Source organism: Molothrus ater, chromosome 2 (genome assembly GCF_012460135.2).
Source record: "Molothrus ater isolate BHLD 08-10-18 breed brown headed cowbird chromosome 2, BPBGC_Mater_1.1, whole genome shotgun sequence".
Classification (NCBI taxonomy): Eukaryota; Metazoa; Chordata; class Aves; order Passeriformes; family Icteridae; genus Molothrus; species Molothrus ater.
In genome coordinates, this window is record NC_050479.2 from 79,645,658 (window position 1) to 79,673,591 (window position 27,934).

The following is a 27,934-nucleotide window of genomic DNA, read 5'->3' on the forward strand; positions in this document are numbered from 1 at the left end:
TGAGGTAAAATATTGATTTATTATTATAGACAATAATGATGTGCATGATCCAGTTAAACTAGCAACATTTCAATAGATGACTGAAAATAAATTGTCTCCCTCATTTTCCATTAAATCTGTAAACATCTTTAGGTGCAACAAATTGTTCTGATGACCAAAACTGTTTTATATACATATTAAGAAATATATACAATCTTCAATATATATTTATTCATTGGCAAATTCCCAGACTGGTTCAATTCATTAAAATACAATTGGGAAATGAAAGCAATAATTTTTATCCAAGTATGTTCTTAAAGGAAGAAGTGGAGAGACAGAAAAGCATTTCTGCTCCTGAGAATGAGCCAGGTAGAATTATTCCATTCAGTCAATAATTTATGAGAAAACTCATCAAAGTCACCATTAATAGGACTGTGCCTTTAGTTTTAATTCTTCCTTGAGAGTGATATTTTCACTAGCACAGAGGACAGGATAAGATTAATGTATTGTTTCAGTCTCATTTAGACTTTACCAGACCTCCACTTCTCTCTTTACTGAAACAGAATTTACAACTGGTCGTCACCCATCTACATGGGAGTAAGATTTTTTCTAATCTGAAATCTATTGTAAGAACAATTATAGAATACATTTACTTCTTTTAATTAACACAAAATATAACACTTTTTAATCAAGGTAATACTTAAAGGTCTGAAAACACTCCACATTTTCTGGAAACAGACTTTTTCCCTGAGGCCCTAGTTTTTCCTTCACTAGTTACCTTGTGTAGGACACAGGGTCTACCTGACTTTTTTTCCTCTTTTTTCTTAAAGTGCCTATATCAGATATGCTGGTGTAAATACTTTTATATAACAAAAGTAACAATTTCCTCAAACACGCATAAATCTGTTCAAAGCTGATATGTTCTTCCTGACTATACTTTCAAATCATGCTATAACCATATCAACTCCCTTGATAGTGCATTTATAGAGTTTTCCTTCAAACTTTGGGAAAATGGATTTTGAATTAAAGTAAGAAAAGGGAGAAAACTAATTTAAGGCTTCTGATAGAAATATAGGTAGAAATATACATTTCTACACAAAGACTTTTCACCATTGAGAGCCGCATTTAGTTATCTAAATATAATTTTTATGCATTTGATTGACTTAAAAATTTAAATTTTATGGGTTTGATTGATTTCCAGGTCAACAAAAATGCAATACTTTGTAGTTATACATGGTATAAAAACTATTTTAAAAAGCATGAGTTATTTTCCATACATCAGGACTCAACAAGTAGCAGTACCTGGCACAATAATAGCAAAGCTGGCTTTGCAACTACCATGCAGTGCAGGGCCCCTTCCAGGTAATACTGTGGTGATAAAATCCACACCTAAAAAATTAGCACTGTTCTAGAAATTTTCCATAAATTGTGATGAAAGGTCCAATTTTGGAACAGTTCTCTCTCTGACTGGCATGGGTTGCCTGGAGAAGTTGTGGATGCTCCATCCTTGGAAGTGTTCAAGGCCAGGCTGAGCACCCTGGTCTAGTGGAAGGTGCCCCTGGTCAGGTCAGAGTGCCTGAAATAAAATGATCTTTCTAGTTTCTTCCAAACCAGGCCATTCCACAACTCAGTGATTCTATTCAATTATTTGTGTGAGCTTAATTTAGGGTATTTGGGAAGATATCAGAACAAGGATTCTGAAAGTGATATTTAATTTTTAAAGAACAGATAAAATTTGTAAAATGACTTTATACAAATTTCAAGTCTGCCCCTCATGAGTATTGAGAGTGACAGCAGCTCATTTTTGTGGCCAAAGAAATGGTTCTAACATTTAAATTTATTTTATGAAGCTAAACCAATTGTTTTTGGACTCTATTCTGACTCACTCCAGTGAGAGATAAACCAAGGTCTATCAACTTATTTCCAGTAATAGTTCACCAATAAGTCAGACAACCAATTTTCACTTTCAAGTCACAATTTTGACTACTCAGAGAAGTCAGAAAAAGCAGGACTGTCAGGAATCAAATTTTATATCCTTTCCTACAAGTTTCAGAGACATTTGAAACTTATTTACTCTGAGGGAAATTTAACATGTAGATATCCATCTATATTGTGCTGTGGACATCATGGAAAAAGATAATAGGTATCAAAATTGTTTCAGACTTACAAAATTATGTTTCAGGTAAAACCTCTTACTAATGATTGCTACGTTTAGCCACAATATTTTTATTTTCTGCCACGGGGTTATATTTGTCCCATCTCTTCATTACCCCTATGCACAAAATTTTCAGCTTCTTATCAGCTTACCACTGTGTGAGTCTGATGGTGCTGGACTTCTGAGATTATCAGAAATCATGTGAAGAACATGAAAGCAGCTAAAATAATCACATTTGTTACTTTGCTGTACTTTACATAGGCTTTTGGCAAGCTAATAGAACATTTAAAATACTGTGGTTCTTTGATATTTTTCTGTCACTCTAGCAATATAAGGGTGGTGTTTATTACATCTTTATGGCTTCAGAAGGAGTATATTTGCTGTACAAATTAATATTACTGCAGAAATATTTTTCATATTGGCCAGGTCAGGAAATCTGAATTCCTCATTGTTCCATTTCAATACCTGACATGGATTTACCAGAAACCTAGCTGTTCCAGCCTGAACAGCATTGCTAAGAAATGCTAAGAGTAATGTGCATTTCAAGCCTAATGATAAAATAAGCTCATTGACTGTGCTTGTGCACAGATCCCTAGTCTGATTTCGAGATAGTTCAACCACATTGTCTAAATTACTATGATGCTCTGGAGTATAACCCAAATTGTAATCTGATCTGCACAGTCACTGTTACAATTTGTTACCTGGAAAAGCAGAAATCTAGTTAGAATTTGAACTGAGTTTAAAAATAAAGCAGAAAATTATCTTTTATTTTATGAACTGCAAATATGAAGTGTAGGTAAACTATTTATGGAATTAAGATGACCTGTCTTGCCTGAAATGTGTGTGTGTGAGCTACCAGATCTTTTTTAGAGTCAGTGAAGGTACAGTTACTGAGTTCTGCTGATAGCTCCCATGATCAATAAAGATATCTGTTTCAAAAGAAAAGGAATAATTTCCTAGGACTCTAAGAACTACTGTGAGCATTTAGAAAATGGATTGTGTGCAAACATCTACACTGGGTTCATCCCAAATTAAGCAAGATAAATCCCTCTCTAGCTATCCAAAATTAGGTGTTTGAACTATTAATCAAAGCTGCTTTTAAAGTCAGTGAAAGGAGACCAGCACCTCCACAAAGCAATTAATCTTATCCTTGGATGTGTGTTTATCATCACAGATGGAAGGAAACATATCTCCACTACAGGGAACCCTTGAAGGCTGTCATAGGTTAGACACCAGCAGTGGGTCTTGTTTGAGATTAGATGTAGACATGTGAGCTGAGTTTATCAGCTACCATTATAGTCAAAAGGGCTTCTTCTTTTGGCCTAGCATCATTTGAGATGATCTAGGATATCCTGTCTAGTGTTCAGTTGCCAGTACAGATGATCACAGGTCATATGCTATAATTTCCAGTCTGTCTCAAATGTGTAAGGTGTGCTAAAGTGCATCAAATGACATTTTATATAGATATTTTGGCAAATAAAAGAAATTCAATGAAAATTCAATCTTTTCTAAAGGAAGAATATTGTGTAAGGTAAATCTGTGAGAATCAACCAATTACATTATCTACCATAAAATTAACCACGAAAGATGAAGCGAGTAGACTCAACGTATTCCCATTCTCAATGTATGTAAGTTTGAAGAACCTGTGAGGAAAGTCTCTAATGTTAATATTTGCTTTTACACAAATATTCTTTTTTCCAGTTTACAAATTGGATTCAAAGACACCATTATGGTCACAGAAATGCAATGTTTGTCTTACATGTGAAAAATAGAGTGTCTGTCTCACCCTCTGTTCAGACACAGAATGGAGGAAAATACCACTCCAGAGCTTTGATGAGCTCTGATGAACACATAGACTCACTACATCTTCAAAGAAATGAATCCTGATCTTGTATAAAGAATACTCCTGCTGAAGTAAAAAAATACCTCATTCATATGTCTGGAAGCAGGATTCAGCTCTGAGAACTAAAACAGCTTGCACCCACCTGCTGCTTTAATTCTGAAACACCTTTTCAATTAATATCTTGTATAAATCACTAATCCAGAGCAATGTGCTTTACTATGAAGACAGTATTCCAGTCATAAAGTGTGATCCAAGTGGAAACTCCCCAAAATTAAGCAGGAATGACCAGAACATTACAACTATGATCTTAGTTTTCTCCATGACAAACTCTTGCATTGACTATTACACATTTACAAGGTTTCAGTTTTCATTTGGTTATTGTTGTTTAAAGCCGGAGAAGGCTTGCTCTTCTGGCCATCAGTTCCTCCTTTGGATGTGTCTTGGAAGAAAAGCCTTGGCATCCACAGTGACATTAAAATTCGTTTATATTCATTCCGAAAATTCTGATTAAGAAGACCATATATTATTGCATTAAGGCAGCTGTTGAAATAGGCCATTAAGTAACTTATAATGAATAGCCATTCAGGAACTTTTGGTGCCATTTCCGTAGGATCAATGGCTACAGCCAGTCCAATGAAGTTTAGAGGTGCCCAGCAAAAGGCAAAAATCACAAAAACAACAAACATGGTAAGAAAGTTTCTGAAGTCACTTGGCTTCAATCTTGGCTTTGTTTCTGACTTGACTCGTCTTCGAACTTGAAGCACTAAAACCCAAATTCGAAGGTAGCAGAAGCTGACAATGGTGATAGGTACGATGAAGTGAATGACCACCACAGCTATTGTATAGTAGGAGCTTGCAGTTTGGACAAACGTGCATGAATAGATGCGTGGATCATACTTCAAAGAGCCAACAAAAAAATTTGGCACAGTTGCAATTACTGTTAATATCCAGACTAAGGAGACGTACAACATTGTATTCCAACAGCTGTACACTTTGTCATAGGCAAAACTGTGACATATGTAGCAATATCTGTTTATTGCAATTGCAGTGATGTTGAAAATAGAGCCTATTACACTTAGTCCCATCACAAAGCCACTGGCTTTACAATGCGTTTCACCCAGTGTCCATCCATTGCGGAAAATAGCTAAGAGCACCAGTGGGTATGGATACAAGGCCACCACCAGATCAGCCAAAGCTAGGCTCACCACAAAGGCGTTACCTGGAAGGAAAGAAAAATACAGAAGCATAAGTCTGAAAGCAAGCATAGCTGTGAAGAAGAAGAAAAGTGTTTCATTATGTTGGCTTTTGCAATGCTAAATTATTGGTGATGTCAGCAAGCAGCTGGTATATAGGACCAACAGGGAAATGATTTTACAATGTAACTTGGAGCACCACGGAAATATCTGGAGCAACAGGTTGTTTCAAGTCTGTTGGTGACTGGATTATATCCTCCTTGCTCTTTTTATCTTTAATAAACATAGCCATCAGTGAGCCGTTACACAAGCACATGTTGAGTTGTTTAAGTGTAGCTAACTCCATGGCTGTATTGATAAAATGGAAAAAGAAAAAAAAGTCTGAATTGTGCCAGGTAAGTAAGCCATTATGCCATTCTATCCCATCACTGGAATGTTACTGGGCTTCACAAGCATAAAGGAGAAGGATATACAAAGACTAGGTCTATAGGTATTGGAAAGATGTGTTGTTTTAGGTATACTCTAAATTGCTGCACAATATTCTGTAGAATAGATATTTACTGCATGAATGGCCTACTCATACTGCTGTTATTTTCTTTTGGGATTGTCTAAGGAAGAGTGGATCATCTTCACCATCCTCTGCAGAAAGGCATATTTAATTGTACAAAGAAAAGTTCCATGCATGCAAGAGGAAGTATTCATATTTTCTGATGATGATATTCAGGGAATATAGGTGATATGGTTGAGCCCTATCTTCTCTCTTTAACCAGTGTCCTTTTCATCAGTTTGAAATTTCTGACATTGAATCTAAGGATATTTTTATAAAATAGTGAGATAGTAAACTATATTCCTGAAAAATGTTCTTTAGGAACTTCACTCTAGAAGACAGAGGTACTAATGTTGAATTCTTGACATTTAGGTAACATAAAATGTATATGGTTTGTATGGTTTTGTATATGGCTTGTCTACTCTTTTTTCTTTCCTGGAAGTCCTTCACAACATCAACTGATATGGAAAAATCCAAGCAATTTTAAAAATTGGGCATGGAACATAATAATTTTTTTGAAGGAGTGGTTAGGTGCTCCATTCTACATAATCTGAGCTTACTAGTCCTCAACTAACAAGTTCTCCATGTCATATTAAGAATGGCATTGACTGGAAGTCGTAAAAGCAACAACCATGTATAAATATGCTCATCAAAAATTATGGAATTTCACATCTACTCATTTCACATTTTCTCCATCTGCTTTACATCTGTAGCTTCTGGAATTAAGGAATGGGGAGCTGTCTTTCTCCCATACACTTTAGGGGACCACCATGCTCAGCAGAATTTGCACAACAGCAAGTAAACTTAATGGAAAGCAGGATTATCCATCTGTACCCTCAGAAACATAGCCCATCTCAAGAGCAGTGCGCAACTTATTTCAGATAGCTCCTTGTTATGCATTTAGTAGCCTGTTTCCTATATTTTAAAAAGTTATGCAAGTCTTTCCATAGCTGCAGCTGGATGCTTTGTGAGGAAAGATTGAACAAATTAGGGAGATGATTGAGTGAGCCATGATAACTTCAAATGTCCCTATGATTGTTGTGATTCCAAGCAAGCTTCAGTCACAACAAGGAAGTTTCAAAATAGACACAGAGAAAAAAATTTTAATGGCAAGAAGAAGTGTGGGAACACCTTGCTTTGAGTCTGCCACTGAAGACTGTAAGAAAATAGAAAACAAGTATTTGTCAGTACTGGCCTAAATAAAGCTGATCCCTTTGTGCAGGAAGGATGAACTGACTGTGAAGGCCTCTTGTAGCCATGTGGCAAACAGGACAAAAAACAAAACTAAGAAAAGAACAAGGGTATCTTTATCAGAATATATTTACATCCTGGCAACAAGAATTTCTCTTATGTTTTTTCATCACTGTATCTGACATTAGAAGACAGAGAAGTCAGAAGCTGGAAGTCAGAAGAAAGGAAGGAAGAAAAAAGGACAGAAAAAGGAAGGAAAAAACGGACTCTTTTTTCTGTTTTAGAATGCCTTTTGGAGAAAGAGAGAATTTAGTCTAGTGTGTTCACTATGATTAATCTAAACTCTAAGGCCTTCTAGCATCAGCTTCTACCCAAAATGTAATTGTTCAGTTGAAATAGAGCAGGCATTGAACTCTTTCAATCACATTTGGAAATAAACTGTAAAGTACATTTAGCAAGATATTTTCAAAGTTTTGAGCACAATTTAGGACTTCTTGAAAATTCCAGGTGCAATGAATAAATAGAGTGAGCAAGGAACTTGTCAAAACCTTAATTTAATAGTTTACAACTCAGAAGAAAAATGGTCCAATATCTATAAACGCCTCAGGTGATTTGTCACTTCTATGGCTTTTTACAGGGTTGAATGTTCCCACTGTGCACTGCAAAGTAAGCTCCAATGGTATTTTTCTGTCTTTGTGGATGACTACAGTATTAAGTTTAATGTTTATTACTGCAATGAATAATCTACAGAAGTAGAGAGAAACTTTTCTAACTCAAAAAACATAAATAATTGACATTCTGAGAAATCGAAGGTCTTAGACATTTTCTATGTGCTTGGAGAAAATAAAAGTTCCTTGACACACCTCACCCAGGGCTTTCAGAGTGGCCTAAATTACATTAATAATATAACTAAAGAGGTAACTTTTTGAGCTTGTAACAAAATAGAAAGCACAGAATTTTCATCTAGCTGGAATTATTATCATTGCTTCTGGAATTTACTTGATGAACTTTGTTCTTAGATTTCAGTTTCATTAGAGAGAGAGGTATATTCATATTTTCACTGGAGTGGAAACACCCCTTAATTACAAGAAGTAGCTACTGAAAGCAAAATGTCTCACCAGGTATTCAAAACTATGCACATCTGTGCTGTTTTAAACAGTTCTATGGATAAAAAAGAAAATAAGTTCTGGTATTGAATTTGGGTGCAACAGAACTAGGTAGGTATTTCATGAAGCATTCCGGCATACTGGTTTACTTACTACAACTAACAGGAGAAAGAGAACTGTCACACCCTCTTGAAATCTTGACATGACTTGATGTTGTGGGAATTTACTTATGGAACAAACTTTTTGGTAAAGCCAAAACTTTAAAGGGCTAAGCATCTGCCTTTTGAAAAGACAACTGACTTTTAATTTCTCTACTAAAACCAAAAGCAATTGCAATGAGCAACTATTTTTAAAGGTTTTTCTTCTCTGGTTTTAAACTGGTGAAAATGCTTAATTATATATCACATATCATGGTGTTTGGTTGTTGGTGTTTTTTTTAGGTAGTGTTTTGGTTGTTAAACATTTGTTTAACAAGTTTTTATATGTTGCATACAGACATCATCCCGTTCAATCTATGACATCAGGTGGAGCAGAGAATTAAGTCTTTCACACACTGACATTTGAATTCCCTGTGACAGTACAAGCCAAGACCTAGGGTAAGCTTTGATTTAATGAGACATGTTAATTTGGTATAATGTTCAACAGCGTGTTGCTAACAGAAGGTGTAACATAATGCTCCAAACAAATGCCAGATGGGTATTTGTTTTCTTTGAATGTGACAGTTTAAAGGCAGTGATATGCTCTTTTGTGGTTATGTTTCATTATTTCAGATATTAGTGAGGTTTGATATAAGGGAAAGGGACAGGCAATAGATTTCCACCAGAACAACATATTTTAGAGCTTCTTGCCCTCCAGCAGATCAACACTGCTATCCAATCTGGTGTTGTCTGCAAACAGACTGAAGGGGTACTCAATCCCCTGGTCCAGATCACTAATAAAGATATTAAACAAGGCTGGCCTGAAGAAGAATTCCAGACTCACAAGGACAAAAGCTTAGCATGTAAAAAAGACTTAGAGATTGTGGCTAAGTGACTTGCAGACTCCTGGACTGGAACAGAACTGTGTTCTTGGCCCTACATCCGCAGCTATGAATTAGTGCTGGAAGCTACATTTGCGGGAGGTGAATTTTAGGCTTATTAGGCAGATCTCTCAGCTGTCGACACAGACACAGATTTACTGAAAGGAGGTATCTAAACTGCACCGTTGTTTTTGAGATCATGATTTTGGCATGCTTGGCAACTAGGCATGAATGTAACCCAAAACAAAACCTCCGCTTCTTCTCCCCTCTTCTCCCTCTGGTTAAATATGGGAACACCAGTCCTTGCTGCGAGCTTGCTGCCTTGAGTTTGCCAATAGACGACAGGTGTAAAAGTGCTGAGTAAAAAGGCCTGAAGTTAATAATCCCTGGTTATTAACTTCAGTTTTGCTCGCCTGTGGCTCGCTCGGGCGCTGCTGGGGACGGTGGTGACACTCTGTTGCCACCTAGTGCGGGAGCCACGGCAGACGCAGCGCATCGCATCCCCTAGCAGGGCAGCAGGAAAACGCCCGGGGCTGGCTCTTCCAAAGCAAAACGCTGATCGTTAATCAGATACTACATTTACGGGGTGATAAATACTTTTCTGGTCTTCTGATACTTTCTGAGATTGCAGGAACTTTTCCACTACCGGGTATTTTCAGAAAGAAAAGGGTAAGCAGAAGAGGCAAGACAGGCTCTACTACTAGAAAATTTCACTGTTGCCTAGTAGTTAGGACACTTCCATGACAGAGGAACTCTTCTTTGAAAAATATTTGAGTTTATGTCTCCCGTAGTCCCCAGAGAGTGCCCTACTCACCAGCCCTGCTGCTCTTCTGGGGTTAGGGTGCTTGTCTCTTTCTAGGTTATGTTCAAGAATTTCAGCCTAGAATCAGAATATACAGGTTACCACTTGTATTGTCAAGTGCTCTTTATCAGTATGCTCATCCAAAAAAAAGTTTAAAAATCCCTCTCATGATTTAACAGCAGGGAAACTGAGATAATTGCAAGAACTCTCCAAGACACTGATTAGGAAGAACACTCCAGGTTCATGAACCATGCTCTTACTTTTCTCTGTTAGATAATACCACCTCTGCTAGGCATCCTCTGGGAAAAGTGGCAGCACTGGTCCAGCTTTCTTCTCCCAAACAGCATCATAGTGGCATACTGATGCTGAGGGATGGAGTAAAGAGAAGAGCTAGAGCTATTAAATAAGGTTAGTTGTAGTTGTATTAAAAGCAAATAAAAGGGAATGGTTGCTGCACTAGGTAGTAAATCCTTAACAGATTTTGTAGATGAAAAAATTTTACTTGTGTTCAAGGGAAGACTGGAAAAAGTACTTGTAAGAGTACTTATTTGAAGTACTACATTTGAAGTTTACTTAACAGACATACCATGCTAGATTTAAGAACTCCTCTGAGATGGAAGGAACCACAAGTTGTAATAATACAGAAGCATTGTGCAGGGTTGTTCTGTTCTCTTTTTCTCCTCAGTTCTTGCTCCTTCTACTGCTTAAGACAGAGCACAAGTCTAGCTATGCCTTGTTCTGTGTGTCCAGCCATCTGAAACTAAGCTGCATTTTGCAGCAGGCTCAGGGGAGAAGATCCCCTATATCCATGCCCTAACAATGAAGTCAGACTCCTGCCTTGAGGGTAGTCTAGGATGGAAAAGGCCCATGTTATAGGTAAAAGTTAAGCTATGTTAAATTAGGGTATAGTTCAATTATATTGTATTAATTATGTTATATTAATTGTATTATGTTAAGAGTGGGGGGTTATTAGAATGTGCTAGGAGAAGGGTCCAGGGTTTGGTGGAAGGGTGGTCTGGGGGGCAAGGCGAGGTCAAAGAGGGATTGGATGGAAGATCTGACCAATCGTTTGAAGCCCTGCAGAAACGATTGGTCCAGAATGAACGGCGTTAAAGACCAATGAGAAGCCTGGAAATGGACCAATCACCATGCAGATCCAAAATGGACCAATCCTGGACTTGAAGGGGGCTATAAATGGGGGAAGTTGGGTTGGGTCGGGGTTCTTCTTTTTGGATATTTGTTTTGTGGGGAAAACCCAGTGCACTTGGGGGTAGCGCACTGTTCTGGTTTTGGCTCGCTGTGTGGGTGCCTGGGCTTATCCTGGGTACTCCGTTCCTTGCAGCTATCTTAATAAACGAGAACCTCTTTCTCCAGAGAAAGTTTGGCTTTGTTCATATCCATAACAGCCCATGTTGCTACTGAGAGAATCATAGACTTGTAGAATCATGGAATGGTTTGGGTTGGAAGGGATCTTAAGTATCATCTTGTCCAACCCCCTGCCATGGGCAGGGACACCTTCCACTGCATCAGATTGCTCAGTGCTCCACCCAGCCTGGCCCTGAAAACTTCCAGGGTTTGGGCATCCATGTTTTCTCTGGGCAACCTGTGCCAGTGTCTCACCACTTTCCCAGAAAAGAATCTGTTACTAATATCTAATCTAAGTCTACCCTCTTTAGTTTAAAGTCTCCCCGTTTTCTAGTTTAGATGTCACACGGGGTGTGAAGCTGAGACATTCACTCTGAGGCTTAGTGCCATGGCACCAGTGGCAGCCCAGCCTCAGAACCTCCAGTTGCTGATAAATAACAACAAAACCCGACTGGTTTTTCACTGGTTCATGAAATAAGTCCTGTTTTCTATATCTGCCAGTACACATCAGCTTAATTTTCTTCTCTAGAAGTAATCACAGCTGTTGATTGCTTCAACCAAGAAAGAATAGGAAACCTACTTGTACAACTGCAAGTATGAAAACTCATTTACTGCTGACAAAGGGGCTAATATGAAAAGCTGTAAAATACAACAGGTGCAATCTAGTTAGATCCTATAAAGAGCTAGGCGACCTATAATTTTTAATAACTTTTTATTCAGTGTCTCAGCATTATATTGCATGTCAAAAAAATAAAAGTGAAATATGTAACATTTTATAGGATGTTGCTTTGTTAAAGAAACAAACAAAAACCCTACACCAAAACTTGTTCAAGATCAACTCTAAAAGACTGAAGTGTGGAATCAAACAAAGGAAGAATATTTCACTTATAAAAACTCTGGGAAAAAACTTCATTATGCCCTGACAGATTTTAATTTATATTGTGTGAAACAATAGTTCATTCCATCACCTTTATTATTACTTTCATCTTTGCTACTGTATCTAAACTATATTTGTGTCAAAGGAAATTATGTTGGTATTTTTCTTTATTATAGTAACAAAACATTGCTCAAGTCTTTAGAATAACTTAACTTCCACCTTCTTTTATAAAAAAAGACAGGAAATTGAAAAATGAAAATAGTTTTGTTCAAAATAAGACCATGTTTTTTTTTGTTAAGCTGTTTGGTTTGTGTTTTGTTCTATTTTAATATTTGCTAGCAGATTAGTTGAATTTTAAAAAAACCAAACAAACCAACAAATCTGACATTAAATAGTTCTATTTTAAAATATAAGGCTTAAGATATTACTGAAGATACTCAGGCTATCATGCTGGTATATGAAGTGAATAAAACTGAGGACTATTGGGACTATTGGGGCACAATCAAGATCAATTTGCCAAGAGATTTGATTAGCCATGATAAGGCACATCTTGTAGTTTAGCCCTGCAGACCAATTTAAACAGCCCAGAATTTTTTGACCAGTGTAGATGTTGGGGTCTCCACTTAGAGAACATAAATCATGCAAGTGGCAATTTCTTCAGTGCTTTGCTCAACTGCTCTGTAGGGCTGCAGGTGGAGGACTTGCAGCCTGTGACAGCTACCGAGACAAATATGTGCTAAGCATGGACATGTCAACTGGTTCCATCTGCTAAAAGAAACCAAATCTAGGCCCATTACTCCTCCTATGTACTTTTGGGTGTTCCTGTGTTCAACTCCCAGACATGGTGGAGGATCCTGGATTTTTTAAAACAGGATCTGATACACTGCAGTAAATAAAGTACACGGGAACATCTAATTGGAAAACACTTATGTTGACAAGTTGCCAATGCTTCTAAACAACCCATGAGTCTCTTCATTATAATCTTCTTTTCTTCTCTTGTTTCCTGTTTCACCAAGGAAGAAAATAGATGATACTCAAAAAAATGGCCATTGTAACCTTTCAGAAAGGAAAAGCCTTACCCTTTCTGTTCTGAGCTTTTGGAAGGCCTCATTACTCTACATGCATAGGGAACGTCTTCAGAAGCTGTTGTCAGACTCTGCCATCTGCTTCTTTTGGAAACAAGGTCTTAAAGCAAAGTACAGGGACGTGATTCACCTTATAATGATACTCATAGGTTTGTAAACAGCATTTGAATAGATGAATAAATAAAATGCTTTTAAAGAAGATGATTGTGTATTCTCTTCTGAAGTATTAGCTGCTTTGTGTTCCAACTCAATACAGACAAAGTGTGTAATGATCATTTGCTGAATCAAGGTCTTTTCTGAGAGCCAGTAGAAGCCTTGAAAAATGACAACAACTCTACTGTGGCTAGGCCTGCAAGCCATGATGTTGTTGAGATAGGTAAATGAGGGGTGATAGGTATGCAACCAGTATAGCCATAGAACCACAAAAGCTGGAACTGATCTCTGGAGCTCATCTAGTCCAACCCTCCCATTCAAAGAGAGATAGACTACAGTGGGTTGTTCAGGGCCATGTCCAGTCAGCCTTTCACTGTCTACAGCCACAGAGACTCAACAACCTCTCAGGGTGACCTGTTCCAGTAAGGAATCAGAGTACAGGATATTTACTGTTCTCACTAGGGAATAGAGGCAAGATGCTGTCAGTTTTGTGACAGATGAGGGGTCTACTTGATCTACTAAATATCAGAGGGTACTTAAGATCATACCTGTTACTATGCATGCAGACACCAGACATGGTCATTAACAATGAGCTAGACTTGCTTGCTCAGAAGAAGAGGCCCCAGTGCAGATTAGAATAGATGGGGCTTCGTTTTTCTTATACTTCTGCCTTCAGATTCTTAGTAACACTAGAACTTTTTGAACAATCTTTGACTGGACAAAATAGCCTGAGCCAAACACAGAACCTGGACCAAGAAACGTTTCCAGACCAGTAAATCTACAGACCAGTAAAAGCACAGAACTCTGTGGGGGTGGAGCGTGGAGTCTGGTAAAGGCTGCACAGAAAGAGGCAGGAGGCACCAGCTCCTAGCAAAATCATTTTCAGAAAGCAATTCCCACTGGCTTTAGCAAGGCTAGAATTCTCCTCCCTATCTAGATACTCACCTACTAGTTTAGAATAATCTAACCTAGATTCTGCAGAATCCTGTTCCGCATGCTGCTCTGATGACCTTTGAGCACTGTGAAGTGACTGCAACCGCCCTTCAGACCAGCTCCTTGTGGCAATTCCAGTTCACCCCAGTGAGTGACCTGGTGGCCTGTGACCCAGAAACACAGCTGTGGGTGACTTCTGTCTGCCTAACCTACTGAGTCACACCTCTTTTACTCCATGAATACACTTGCAAACTGGAGCAAACCAATATAGCTTTTACTAAGATGAGCTCAAATGGAAATCACTATATTTTGTATATATATATATATATATATATATATATACATATATAAACTACATGAGAATGTTTGAGAGTGTTTGAAGGTCACCTGCTTCACTATTGTGTTTGCTCTCCATAAGCAGAGCAGATACTCTGGCTTCATCTTTAACCAGGAAGCTGGTTGTAGAGCAAGTTTTATGGTCTTTATGGTCCTAGCATACCAGGTGTTTCATAAGAGTGACTAAAGAAGATTGCATTGTTTTTAGATTATCCAACCAAAGGCATAATTACAGGACCTCAAATTAGTTAACTTTTCTTTCACTCTGAAACAACAGATGTTCAGTGCTGCAATTGGACTCTGGATTGTATAGTTGAGGTTTCATACACAGCACCATAATCATAGGTAAAATCTTATAAACTCTTTCAACCCATTTACCAGTAGATATTTTTTCTAGGCAAATCAATATTGTTACACCATCCTTTACAAAGCCTGCCTCAACATCTGATTAATATTTTACACATTTTGCTTCTAATGACTGCAAAGGGAAGAATAAAAAAGAAAGGAAAGTCTTGCTTAACATGAAAACCTTTTCAGAAAGTAATCTTTTGTCCATGGGCTCTAACCCCACCTGTGAATCTAATAACAATTACTTTTGCAGTTGCTTGAAAAATATCTCAGGGAGACTTCCTGTTCTTGAGTAGGAGTGCTCTAAATTTCCACAGCACAACACTCACTTTCTGACATTATATTTTATGCCAGTAAAACACCTGGAGTATAATGGTGTACTGTCTGACTTGTGGCAGGGAAGTTTGAATTTTAAATATTCTTTCTGTCATGACCACTAACATAACAAGACAAAGGCATACAAAGATACCAGTCCCCTATTAATCAAATTTTTTTTCCTCTCTAAGAATCCAAAAATTACACTCTGTACATTCCAGTGAGTAACAACTAATTTCAAGCAATCTGGTTGGAATGTTTAGTCTCTTGAATATATTCACAAGACTCTGAAGAACCTTAAGTGGCAGTTCACAGAAAGGAGGGATGGATAACTCCCACTTGGCACGTAGTGACTATGCCATTTACATGCCTTTCCTTGTCTTGAAGAAAAGCAGCATGTTTTAATATAACAGCCTTTTATTTCTCTGTAGAAAATCTGATTAGAGTTGACTACTTCTAAGAACATATTTTAAAAGTCCTAAGGAATCACAACTCCAATGAATTTCACCATGGACAGGATCTTCACAGAATCGGCACCTTGAACAGACACTTTTTTCCATTAAACTGTGTGGATGATATTCAAAAAGTAGGTTATTTTTACTTGAATAAAAAATCAGCACATAAAAATGCTTAGATTGATTATTATTACATTTATTCATAGGTGATAGCCTTCACACAAAAGGTTCTTTCTCCTATTTGCACTCAAATGAAACTCTGTCTACACTTGAATTATTTGGAAAAATTGAACTGGTTTTAGAATGAAAGTACACTGAGAATTTTGGGTAGCATTGGAGCAAATCATAGAGACCTGAGGATGCTGCTTGTTGGTTCCTGTCTTTTTTGCAGTGATATATTTTACAATTTGCTGCTAGCTCTAAATTTACAATTAGTTAACATAATTATATTTACAAGAGCTGAGATACCAAGTGGATATTTTTCTTGTTAGTCAGACTGTTAGTTCCAGGAGCTGCATGTGCTATCTTCTGACAGCAATTATTGCCTACGTTGAGCAAATACGGCAGTATAAACCAACAGGTAAGCAGCTGTTGTTCTATAGCAAAAAGATGACAGTATAAATGGAACTATCATATAAATTATTATCATCTTCATAAGGTGTTTAAACATTGAAACTGATCCAAGTCCATAAAACACAGCTGAAAAAATTAGTAAGTCTGTCAGAAGGGTAATGTTTTTTCTACAGACATAATTTAAGCAGCATTTATTAAACAGTGTAATCCAATACCTCTACAATTAATAAATAATTAAAAAAAAGAATCCCAACAGTCAGGATTCTAGTCATTTGATGAACGTGCTTAAGGTGTTTTTATTGCTTTCATGTCAAGATGTAGCTGTCCCATATGAGGCTGAAATGTCAGGAAAATGCTGCCTCTGATATATCTCAGTCCTTATCAGTATGGAGATTAAAAGTAAACCAGAAGATTCTAAAGCAGCTACTGTTGTTAGGGAGGATGCACCACAGTGTTGCACCCACAGTGATTTAGACATTTAGACATTTAGACATTTCTGTGGGATTTTGCTGTCAGGAAATCTGTTCTATGCCCATATCAAGGTGAAAAGTTAAAAAAGCAGAACAACTGCTTGGATTCATTTTTGGGAAGATAAAAATTGTGATAGCATTAGTATTCCCTTCTGCAAATGAAAAAATGGTTTTATCAGCTCAGGATTACATGGCTGTTTTCATAAGTATTCTTGGGAACGAGGCAATGTACTTGCCAGTTCAAGGCACCAATATGCACTGGTAAAGGATAACTTCTAAGAAGCTAAAATCTGAAGCATATCTGAAGGTAGTGGTACTCATAATAGATCTGAATTGGAGTAGGAGTAGAATTTACTCCTAGAGGCAGAGAACAGGTTGTCACTGATTTAATGGAATGAGAGTAGTCTCCTCTAACATCCTCAACACAATTATTAAAGTCATCTGGTGACTATATATCTGCTAAGAATAGATGAAAAAGTTAGTCTTTCAAACTGAGTTGTCCTAGCTCTCTGTGGGGAGGTTTGGTCTCTTAGCTCTGGCTGATTGTGCCAAAGAGCACCATGAATCCTTGAATTGCTTCTGCTGGTCCATGCAAGAATAGAGCTTTACTGCAGAGACGTCATTCCTGATGCAGCCAGTGTGTCTTGCAAAATGAATGTCAGTCCAGAGTCCAGGAGAGAGCTGGCAGGAAAAGGGAGTTCTCCTAAGACCCACTGGAACTGCCACAATACAGCTGCTAAGAGCTTCTTCTAATTTCCTGTATCTTAGAGTATGTTTGCATTGGTTATATCAAGGAGATGAAAGAAACTTATTCATACTCTGAGCTGAAAAAAAAAAAAAAAAGCAAAAGCTGTGTGACTGTGTTAGACTAGACCTTAAGGGGAGCCTGAATACACTGTTGCAGGAAAAGCATCACTCTAACAACATCATTTGGTTTTCCTTCCCTTGAAACATGGGTGGAGTGGACTTGTGCCAAATGAAATACGCAACATAAATACACCCTTAGATTCTTCTTCACAAGTTCAGGAAAACATACTTCTGCAGCTCAAATAAATCCTTATAGTTCTATTTCCTATAAAGATAAGCATACCAATAGCTCCACTTATTAAGTGGAATAGGATTTAGTATTACATTCTGAAAGAAAAGTATCTTGGACCTGATCTTGGCAATAAACTTCTCTTTTGCTTATCAACAAATGGATTACCATACAGGATAAAAGTAAATGGTAATTCAGAGCAATGATAACTTGGCAATAATGTATTGCCAAGTGCTTCAAAGGAAGATACAAAATACCCTATGGCTGCAGAATAACCTGCACTAAGTTACAATTTTACCCTAAACAGCATTCCCTGTGGTGCAGATTGATAGAGAAGTTATTTTTCTACTTTATGACATTTCTGTACTCTTAAATACTTCTTTCCATCCCTCTAGGATCATAATTACCTTACAAACTTCTGTTTCTGAAATAATTTAAAATTCTGTACCCTTCAGATTTTTTCTCTTCTAGAACAATCTTAGGTTTCCACTTTTCACTTTTTTCTAAATTTACCTGCAAGATTCATCTCCTTTGTTAAAGAAATTTTCTTATTTTGCAAATTAATAATACTGGCTGTTCCCTTTGCTCTTTCTACTTTTGGATTTACTTACAGGTTAACAAAGTTCAGAGTTATTATTTCATAAGTAACTTTGAAGACTTATTTTCTCATTTGGTTACTGTTTCAACCAAGTCTCACAGAAAAGAGGAGGGAATTGGTGATGAACCAATTCTGTTTCCTCTCCAAGAAGATAATAGAAGTATAATTAGAATTATGAGATGAGTCACGGGCACATGACTGAATAGTTCTAGAAGTTATATGGAAAGATTTGGAGTATTGATCATTTGGAGGTATTTTCTGGGAAGAGGTTTCATATCTTCATGGACAGACTTCACCTAAGCATATGGGATACCAGCTTGCAATCCAAGCTGGCAGAATGAATAAAAAGAACTGGAAGTTGAGAGATGGGAAGAGAGCTTGAGAAGAAACCATATAGTTTCTTCATTTAACACCCAGGGCAAGGGAATCTTGGCTTCAGGAAGGTGGTGGCAAAAAATACAGAAAACAGGAGCTCAAACATTGCAGAGTTCAACTGGTGTGGTAATATAAAAAGCAGTAGAGTCAGTTAAAGGGTTCCAGGAGCCTATGCAATAAAATAGGGGATCCAAAACCAGTAAGAAATAAAAATAAAATGTTATGGAAACAATTCTGTTAGAATGGAATTGCACCAGTGATCAGAGAAGAGAAATACCAACCAAAAGGTCTATTGTCTTCATAAAAGAAGGAGAATGAAGAGAGAGATTGAGAGAGAGAGAGAGAGAGAGAGAGAGACTAGAGAGGATATCCTGGTAAAAGACAAAATTACATTGGGGAAAAGTTACAAAGACAATGTGCAGTGAAGAATGCAGAAACCTGAAATTGGATGAGAACACCCTCCTTTTAGGAGGAAAACATTAATGAAGCCAATTTAACAATGCAGGTCCTCATATGTTAAGGAGAAAATAGGCACAGAAATGGCAGCTGAGTTCTGGACATACACCCAGCAGATTTCTTCAATTCAGAGTCTATTTCCCAATATATCCCAGCCTTTGTTTTCATAAAGAACAAAGTCATCCCTGAAGAGCCTGCCATAGAAAATAAGGTTGTATTGAAAGTAGATGAGATTATTTTGGTTAAATTAAATACAAGAATAAACAAAGCAGACATAGCTAAGAAGGGGACTTGCACATTTTGATAAATAAAAGAAGCTAATTAGGAAAGTGAAATCAGCTGTATTGAGGAGCTTAGGGATTTGAATGTGAAGGAAGTTTGGCATTTCTTCATATTAAAGGTACCAAAATATTCTGTAACTTGCCTCCAAAAGAGGGAAAAATATAAGAAAAAGTTCCAGATCTAGATGGAGAAGAAGTTGTCTCAGTAAGGACAAGAAATGAGGCTAGAAGTAAAAGATATCTCCACCAAGAAAACTGCTAGAGAGAGCAAGAATTGATAAAATGGAACCTGACTAACCCCCTAAACTTCTTTGACTTCAGAAAAACTTCTAAAATTATTAAAAAATTCCCTTTCAGCACAGTCAAAAAGAGGAAAGGAAAGACAAGTTACTGGGGGAGTGGGACCCTGAAAATTGATTTAAAGTGGCTCCTGGTTTGAAGAAACATTTTGCTAGGCCTTTTAATAAGGACAAAAATGGTGGTCTTGGGGACAAAGCAGGCTGACAGGTGAGAAATTAGCATAACTGCACTACAATAAAGCAAAAATATCAGAAAGATTGAATATACTTGTAGGCAGAAATTTGTTAACATCTGTTATCTCAGAGATAGTGTTGTGTTCTGAAAGTATTGAGAGCTACATGTGGGACCTCTAAAAAGGGGCTGAAATGTTCTCTAGTCCTCACTGCCAGTAGGGAAGTGCAGATTTCTCTCAGGCTTGAGTGATTTCTCTCAGAGCTTGGCTCCCACATGCATCCCAAAGAGCAGTGTTGCCATGACTCACTTGCAGCTGTGGTGCTCTCACACTTTACTACCCATTTCCTCCTCCTTTGCTATGGTGCTGCACAAATGCTGTTTCTTTTTGCATGAAAAGCAATTAGTCAGGGAGTAATAAGAACAGCAAACCAGTGTTGCCACCTCTAGAAGATTAGTTTGTCTACCATAGAGTATGTGTTAACATGTCACCTGTATTCAAGGTGGGAAATTTTTGAAAAGAAAGAATGAATTGAGAACTATTTGGGTTCTTAATCTCAGTTGTAGCCAAGACTGGAGAGACAAACTCGAAGGGATAGGAAAATTAAAGATGCATGTATAGACAAGTGGAATAAAAGTCAATGTGAGCTTATACAAAGTGGCTGTACCAACTAATCTGATCATCTTTATTTAATAAAAGCTGGACTTGGACTTTCTGGATCTGGGAGGTTGCTCTAAACAAATCTAGCCTTGGAATCACCAGGGTACCACTTACAGTTTGCTGCTACCACTTCCTGGACAATGATGAAAGAGAATTGTTGGACCGGAGGGAGATAACCTACATTGAACTAATTTTGTCTGTTTCAGAAGTATTACGTCACAAAACACGAAGAGAACTAATGAAATTTTGTAATACTACAAAGTTGAGAGCCTGCTGATACATGGACATGCCAAGACCTTTTTTTGCTTGAGGACTGAAAGACCAGAAAGTGGTTAGAGTATAATAACACGAGATATGAGGTCAGGCACTGAAGGAATAATTGTGTAACAAAAGAAAAAGAAGAGCTGCATCAGCAAGTGACTGCACCAAGAACAGTCACCCATATTATGCTACCACATAAAAGTAAAATGTGTCTTCAAGGCATGCCAGATCCATTTTGTCTATCCAGGAAAGGACAGAGCAGAATAGAATGTTAATATTTTCTTGAGAGTATTGGTGGTACTTCATCTGCATTACTGTGAACTGGTCAGTTTTCTGTTAAAGACAGATTAATTTAGTTTGGAAAGGCCTAAAAACCCCAGGAAAATTAAGAACTCAGTTACTTAGAGGAAACTTAAAGTATTTGACTTGTCTACTACGGAAAAAAAAAAAGGTTGGGGGGTAAACATTTGTTTTCTTCCCATTAATATTGCACAAGAGTTCTCAATGGGTGGAGAAAAAATCCATTCAAATTAAATGACAATTGTAATTCTACAAATAAAGATATCCACTCTAAGTAAGCTACTAATAATCACAAAGTTAAAATAAAGTAAAAATGAATTTGAATCATGGTAAGAGATAGAAAACTTTTATTATAAGTGTTGGGTTCAATGAACTTTTGTGAATGTTGAAGCTATGTTTCCATCAATTTCTTAGCATTGAGCACCTTTAAGGAGAATGTGAGAGAGAATATGAAAGCCAAACACATCCAGTCCCAGAGCTAAGAATTCTGTGGATCCAGAGTTCAAGAAGTAAGGAGTACAGAAGCTGAAACCATCAGAGTGGGATCTCATGATCCGATCATCAAAATATATTCTTGTCAGCATCACTGCTGGTATTAAAGGACAATTTTTCCAAGTGGTTTCAGAAACAGGTTTCTCCACTGTCATTTTGTAATAGATGGATTCCATCACAGGAAACAACTACCCTGTATTCCAGTGGACAGGAAAATTAATAATAATAGAGGAATAAAGGAGGGAAAGAGAACTGGTGTGGCCAAAGAGATGAAGAATAACTGAAAACAGCATTTAACAATGGGGATAACTTACCTTCAGCTGTATCACAGAGATGTGGAGTGAGGGCTATGGAAAGGGAAAGAGCATGGAAAAATACTACAAGACTTGCTTATATTGCTGAACAAGTTTGTTTAGTAGATGGATAAGTACCAATATTATAATCCTACATGCAGGATTGTTTATTTTGAACAGATAACCATATGAGAAGCATTGTCCATCTCTAGAGCCACATACACATTAGACAAAACTAAACATGCAAATACACCGATGCTCTTAGAGGTAAAAGAAACATGAATTTTGATTTAATTTGTGTTGCAACAGCACCTTGCTATTCAAAGGGAAATCAGAGTCTCAAAGTGCTGTGTTAGCTGATATATATAGAAAGGAAAATAGTGGAGAGGGTGAGGAGGGCTGACAAAATGCACTAAAAATACCACTTTCCACTAATGCATTCTTTGGCAATGCACCAAGGTTAATACTAATATTCTGCCAAAAGTCAAAGGGTCCCAAGTCCTCATTACTATTTGAAATGATATTGAGTTAATGTGCCTAATTCTCACTTCTCACTGATTTTATGCTGGCTTTAGGACCAATGAAGTATAAATGGTTTGCTTTATCTCTGTCCTCTGGGAGATGCCTTGCTGGTTCCCACTTTCTAGAGTGCTTCCTACCAGGTTCTTACCCCAGCCCATAATGTTACATTTATCGCTATAGCTATACAAAAGTATCTTTAAGGTTCTTAAAAGCATCTAGTGGCTTGGATTTACTTGAAGCACTTTCGGGATACTTGATCACCCAGCAGTGGTTGTTGAGCTCATGTAAACTTTAACACTTCAAAAGTTCAGCAATATAAAAGCTGCCGTCAACCGGGCATGTTTAATTGCAGGCACACAAAATCAATAATTGTTTCTGAAAATTCAGAACACATTTGACATTTCAGATAGAAAGGCAAGCTGATTTAATTTTATTATTTCCACATACGAAGTTTTATTTAATTTTGTAGTGTGTTAGATGAAACTGCTCTCTTCCCAAATTAGAACTGATAAAAGCATTAATTTCTGTAAATTAAATCACTTTCAGAGATCAGAAGTTGCTCAGCCTCTCACAGAAAGACTGGGTGCAGTTATGTAAGACAAGCATGTTGATTCATACCAATTATGCTATGCATTACTTGGAAAAGTCTTCACAGATTTTCCCCAAAACCAAATTTAAATGTGGGAAAGAGGCTCCTGTGTGATCTGAAACAATCATTCTGTTGTAAGGCTGTCAAAATTCCCATGTTTGAGGAGTGAATGAGCAATGTCCCTGAAACACCAATCCTATCTATTCTTTATTTCTCTCCTGCTGAACATAATAGGGTACAAGCCCAGTGGCTAGTAGGTCATTTTATTTCACTCCATTCTTGCACCTCCCATTATATAACAGCATTAGAATAGATTTACTTTTGGTCATGCTTTAATTTTAAGGGCAGTGATGCATAACTACATTGTTTCCAGTTATCAGATCTCTCTGTGAAGTCTTGAACAGAATAGTGTTGATAAGTCCTGGAAAAACTGCTAGACCTGTATTGCTTTCTGAAGGTATGATTACTTCTTGTGCCACAGAAGTAGGCAGAGCTGGTTAATTTATTTCTTATACACCTGTGACTTATTTGAAGTCCCAAACTCTCATCCAAGAAAAATCTCACTACCTTCTTCAAAGGGAACTGAGTGCTCATGATGTATAGCTCTTCCTTTTTCCTTCGATCATCTAGATGTCTTCCTGTCATAACCATTCCCCTAACTTCATCTTTTTCTTCTCTGACAAGGTCCAAAACTCCTTTCATGCTGTTTTTCCTCACCATTTCACTTTCTACTATATTCCCTTCCCTGGCAGGTACAAACACATCGTTTCTTGTTTGCTCAGAAAAGAAACCTGCAAGTCCACCTGCTTTTCCGCCTTTCTTTGTCAGAGGCTAAGGGCTCCTTTCCCATCCCCTCTATCACTCCACCCACATCAGTTTCCAGTCCTCTTCCACTCTGCTTCCTCCCTAAGAAATTTTTCCTGAAAAGGACTTCTGTAGACATTTACAAAACTATGCCCTTTGAGTTACACCTCCAAGAGTCATCTCCCCCTGATGTAAAACTAAGAACTGCCAGTTTAAAGGGTATTTAACCTTATGAAGATTATGCAGAAAGAATTCCCTGCTGTTTTTCACAGTACTTATCAAAGATAAAGAGATCTTTGGGACAGGGTCAGTGACATCACATTAAGGATTATCCTAGAAGATCAATTAGCAGGTATTTGAACTAAGGTAGACGACTGCGTTTAGGGGATTTTTTGGTTTGTGGTGTTGTTTGTTTTTGGTTTTGGTTTTTTTTTCTGGGGGGGGGGGGATAGGGGGTTGGGTTTTTTTCCCCCAACAGTCCCAGGGTGCCACAGAGTACTTTGATCAGTATATTGAAACTTACTCTTCCAGGCATCACTCTCTTCAAGTCCAAACTTCCCTTTGCTGTTGTTTGGGTGAAGGGAACGTTCAGAAGAGAGTCCCCCTCTTCCTCCCCCTGGACGGGATTTGGTGCTTCGGGCCGGCCGCCCCCTCCAGCGAGAGCCCTGTTCCCTGGGCGCTTCCTGCCCGCGGAGTCCAGGCGCGAATCCCTCGGGAACTCGCCTTCCCCCGGCGCCGAGGGGGCCGGGAGAGCGCCGGTGAGTCACGGCGGGTCCCGCGGGACTCCGTGCCCCGCCGCGGCGCCCAGCCCAGCCGAGCCCAGCTCAGCCCCGCTCCGCTGGCCCGGGGCAGCGCCCGGCGCTGTTCGGCAGCCGCGGTCCCGCTCGGGGCACGCAGGGCTGCGGCTCCGCGGCGTGCGGCACTGCCGGCCTCGGCACGGCTCTGCTTCTCTCGGCTTGCTCCCCCGGGACGGACAGCCCAAGCACAAGCGCACGGACTAGCAGCGGCCACCCCATGCCTTCCCTCGCTCAGCCAAACCACCCTTGCAGACGTTCTCGGGTTCGGGGCTGCTCGGGGGAGTGTGATCTCTCACCCCTGTGTAAACGGGACTTGCTGGCATCTCCCGCCTGCAGCTAGACGTGCAGCGATTGGGGAGGGCAAGAGCTACCCCTCCATAAGCTGCTTTTGCCCCTGATTCCGGTTTAACTTAGAGCAAGAGCGAAGGAGCGCCTGCTCCCCGTTAGCAGGAGCTCTAGTCACCGCGCGTGAGACACGACAGCGCTTGGGAAGCGACACTGGTTAAAAAAACCCCAAACTAACACCCCCACTCTACCCCCAGGAGAAACAAGCCAGCAGCTCTCTCTCCTTCCCGGTGGGCAGGGAGCACCCGCTGGCGCAGAGGATCGATTGCAGAGCCCTCTGGCTCCGAGTGCGGGGAGCGTAGTGCTTCGCACTCCTGCCAGCTCCCAGAAAAGTTTGGTTACCCCGACCTGCGTGCGCATGGGAAACGAGGGAACTCGAGTCCCGAAGGAACGAGGAGTTCCGGGAACAGCTAGGTACTACAAGAACTATAGTAGATACACCACAGTTTCGGGGGTAGCACTTTATACTGCACCGACACCCAGCATCCAGCCGAGTGCGGGTGTGCCCAGCTCGGCGCACCAGGGAACAATCGGCTCCATCGACGGGGGAGCCGGAGGGGCTGCAGGATCCGCACGCCGCGGGACGTGCGCGACTCAGGGCCAGGAGGCAAATCAGAGAAGTTGGTGAGAAACTACAGAGTTTTGTAGTTTGAAACACGTTGTAACCAGCCCGACAGAGATGAGGAGATAAAGCCAGTACGTTTAGCAAGTAAAAACCGCAGAGCAACATTCTAGCACACACAAGGAAAAAGTGTAGACACGATTCAAAGACAACACCGCACTTTATTTGTTGCGTTCCGGTTGAAGGATATGCGATGAGGAGACAAGAAGGCGATTTCATGAAGACTACCGTGAACTCTGATGCGGGCTCCAGAGAGCGGGCTGAGCCGCTTCCCCACGCATGCACAGCACCGTATCTTTAGGACTCTTGAGCAAGTTTTAAAAGCTCCTCCTTCACTCCTCCGACGGCATTGGGCAGGCTTTTTGTCCCCGGATGGCACCGATTCCCCTCCTCGGGAGCTCCATAGAGACCACATAATGCCTCATTAGGAACCACTGAAGGACCTGCGTTCCCAGACGGAGGGCAGCATGAAGCCCGAGGGGAGCGCAGAGGCGGTGCGCTGGGAAAGGCGACTGAGCGCCTGGGGGTCCCTGCACACACTACAGGGCAAGAACCCACGGATGGGGGCTGTGCCACCCCGCCTTCAGCGGGCGGCCCGCACGGACTCGGCAAGTGGGCTGGACTCCTCAGGACAGCTGGAAGCGAGGACCAGGACAGCGGCGGGACTCCGGGCGCTCGCTGCTCCCTGCCACCGCCGGGGCAGGGTGCGGGGGTCAAGCCCTTACCTGAGTTCCGAAGCTTGCGGTTCTTGAAGACGGAGAGGATGACCAGGAGGTTGCCCAGGATGTCCACCACGGTGGTGAAGATCAGCACGCTGGACAGCACCGGCACCACCCAGGCGGGCCGCGGGGCGCCCGCCGCCGCCGCCTCCCGTTCCGCCAAGCCCAGGCGGCCGCGCCCGCCCGGGTCACAGCAGTTCCTCAGGGAGCCGTTCTCCAGCATCGCGGCCACTCCGTCCCGGCGCCTCCCCGCGGTGACCGGCGGCGGCCCCGCGGACTGCCCGCGCGGGCGGGCGGGAACGGCTTTAAGGGGCGCGCCGGGCGCTGCTCCGCCGGCAGGGGCGGGGATGGGGCGGTGCCAGAGCCCCCTCCCCTTTCGCGGGCGGTGGGGGAAGCCCGGGGGCGGGCCCAGCCCCGCCTGCCGGGGGAGGGAGGCGGTGGCCGGCGGGAGCGGCGGCGCGGAGCGGGAGCAGCGGGGGCTGCCGGGGCGGACGCAGCATCCGCGGGTAGCAGAAGCAGCATCCGCGGGTAGCAGAAGCAGCATCCGCGGGTAGCAGAAGCAGCATCCGCGGGTAGCGGAGGCAGCCGCGCCCGGCCATTCCCGGTGACAGCTTGCGTGGCCGGAGAGCCGCGGGGACAGGCGAGGGCGGCGGAGAAGCCCCTGTCCCCAAAACGCTGCTCCTGCCCCAGGGCTCAGCCACGGACATCCGCCATCCGCCGCCGGGAGAGCGCTTGTTCGGGGGTTGTTTGTGATTTGGTTCTGGGGAGTTGGTTTGGTTGTTGTTTCCCTGCCCCGCGGCTCGGACCGCGGTGTTCCCGGCAGCGCAAGGCCAGCGCTCCCCCCGCCGCTCTCGCCGCCAGGCACACGGTGCCCAGACGAGTGTTCCTGGCACATTCCCTCCTGTCGGCCTGGCAGCAGATCTGAAGGGGTCGTACCCTGCCTTCGCCGTGGCCTTGTGCCTCGCGTTTGAACACAGCGGTCAGGTCGAGACTGAGGGCAGCGCCCGTGGGGCCATGGCTGCGAGCGCCACGGACTGGACGTGCCCGCACCCATGTCGGCTTCGGAAGCCGGGCGCGTTCCGCGGGATTTTCCCTCCAAGCTGCAGGGCCGACAGAAGGGCACCGACGGGCTTAACTCTGCAATTACGCTTGAAACCTATCGTTTCCTTTGGGCCCCTCAAAGTGACAGCTGCCATATGCTCATTTGCATTAAATAAACAAGCGAGAGGCGTGCGGCAGGGGAGGGCACAGCCCGCCTGTCGCCGTGCCTGGCTGGCGGCGTGGCACAGCCGCCACGTGCCGCTGGCACTGTGACACCGCGCTCGCACAGCGGGGACTGGCAATTAGCGCTGCTCTCAGCAGACGTAACTCGGGAGGGTTTCGTGCCCTACTTCACATTGTTTTCACGCCATCCAGGTCACGCTGTATGGTTGTCCTGCTTTCAGAGGAAGGTATGCCCCTCAGGTTTTCAAGAATTAGATCCTGAGGTAACCTGCCTTCTGGCGTTAGTTTGAAAAAACAGGACAAGTTCCTGTCTTTTCTAACGGTAAATAACTTATTGTGGCTCA

The 27,934-nt window shown here is 40.9% G+C and overlaps 1 protein-coding gene across 3 annotated transcripts; it reads right to left on the bottom strand.

Annotated features, from left to right (window-relative positions):
* MTNR1B (melatonin receptor 1B) lies at positions 1–26,661 on the bottom strand. Of its 3 annotated transcripts, none has more exons than XM_036393013.1 (2): positions 26,373–26,661; positions 1–5,196 (listed from the first exon to the last, which is right to left on the bottom strand). In XM_036393013.1, exons 1-2 carry the CDS (start codon positions 26,587–26,589, stop codon positions 4,328–4,330), a joined length of 1,086 nt encoding a protein of 361 aa, XP_036248906.1. In that variant the 5' UTR covers positions 26,590–26,661; the 3' UTR covers positions 1–4,327. The 3 variants fall into 3 exon arrangements, with proteins under 3 accessions (XP_036248906.1, XP_036248926.1, XP_036248917.1); XM_036393033.1 differs by lacking the exon at positions 1–5,196 and adding an exon at positions 25,789–26,045; XM_036393024.1 differs by lacking the exon at positions 1–5,196 and adding an exon at positions 25,789–26,090.
* Between the last annotated feature and the right edge of the window lie 1,273 nt (positions 26,662–27,934).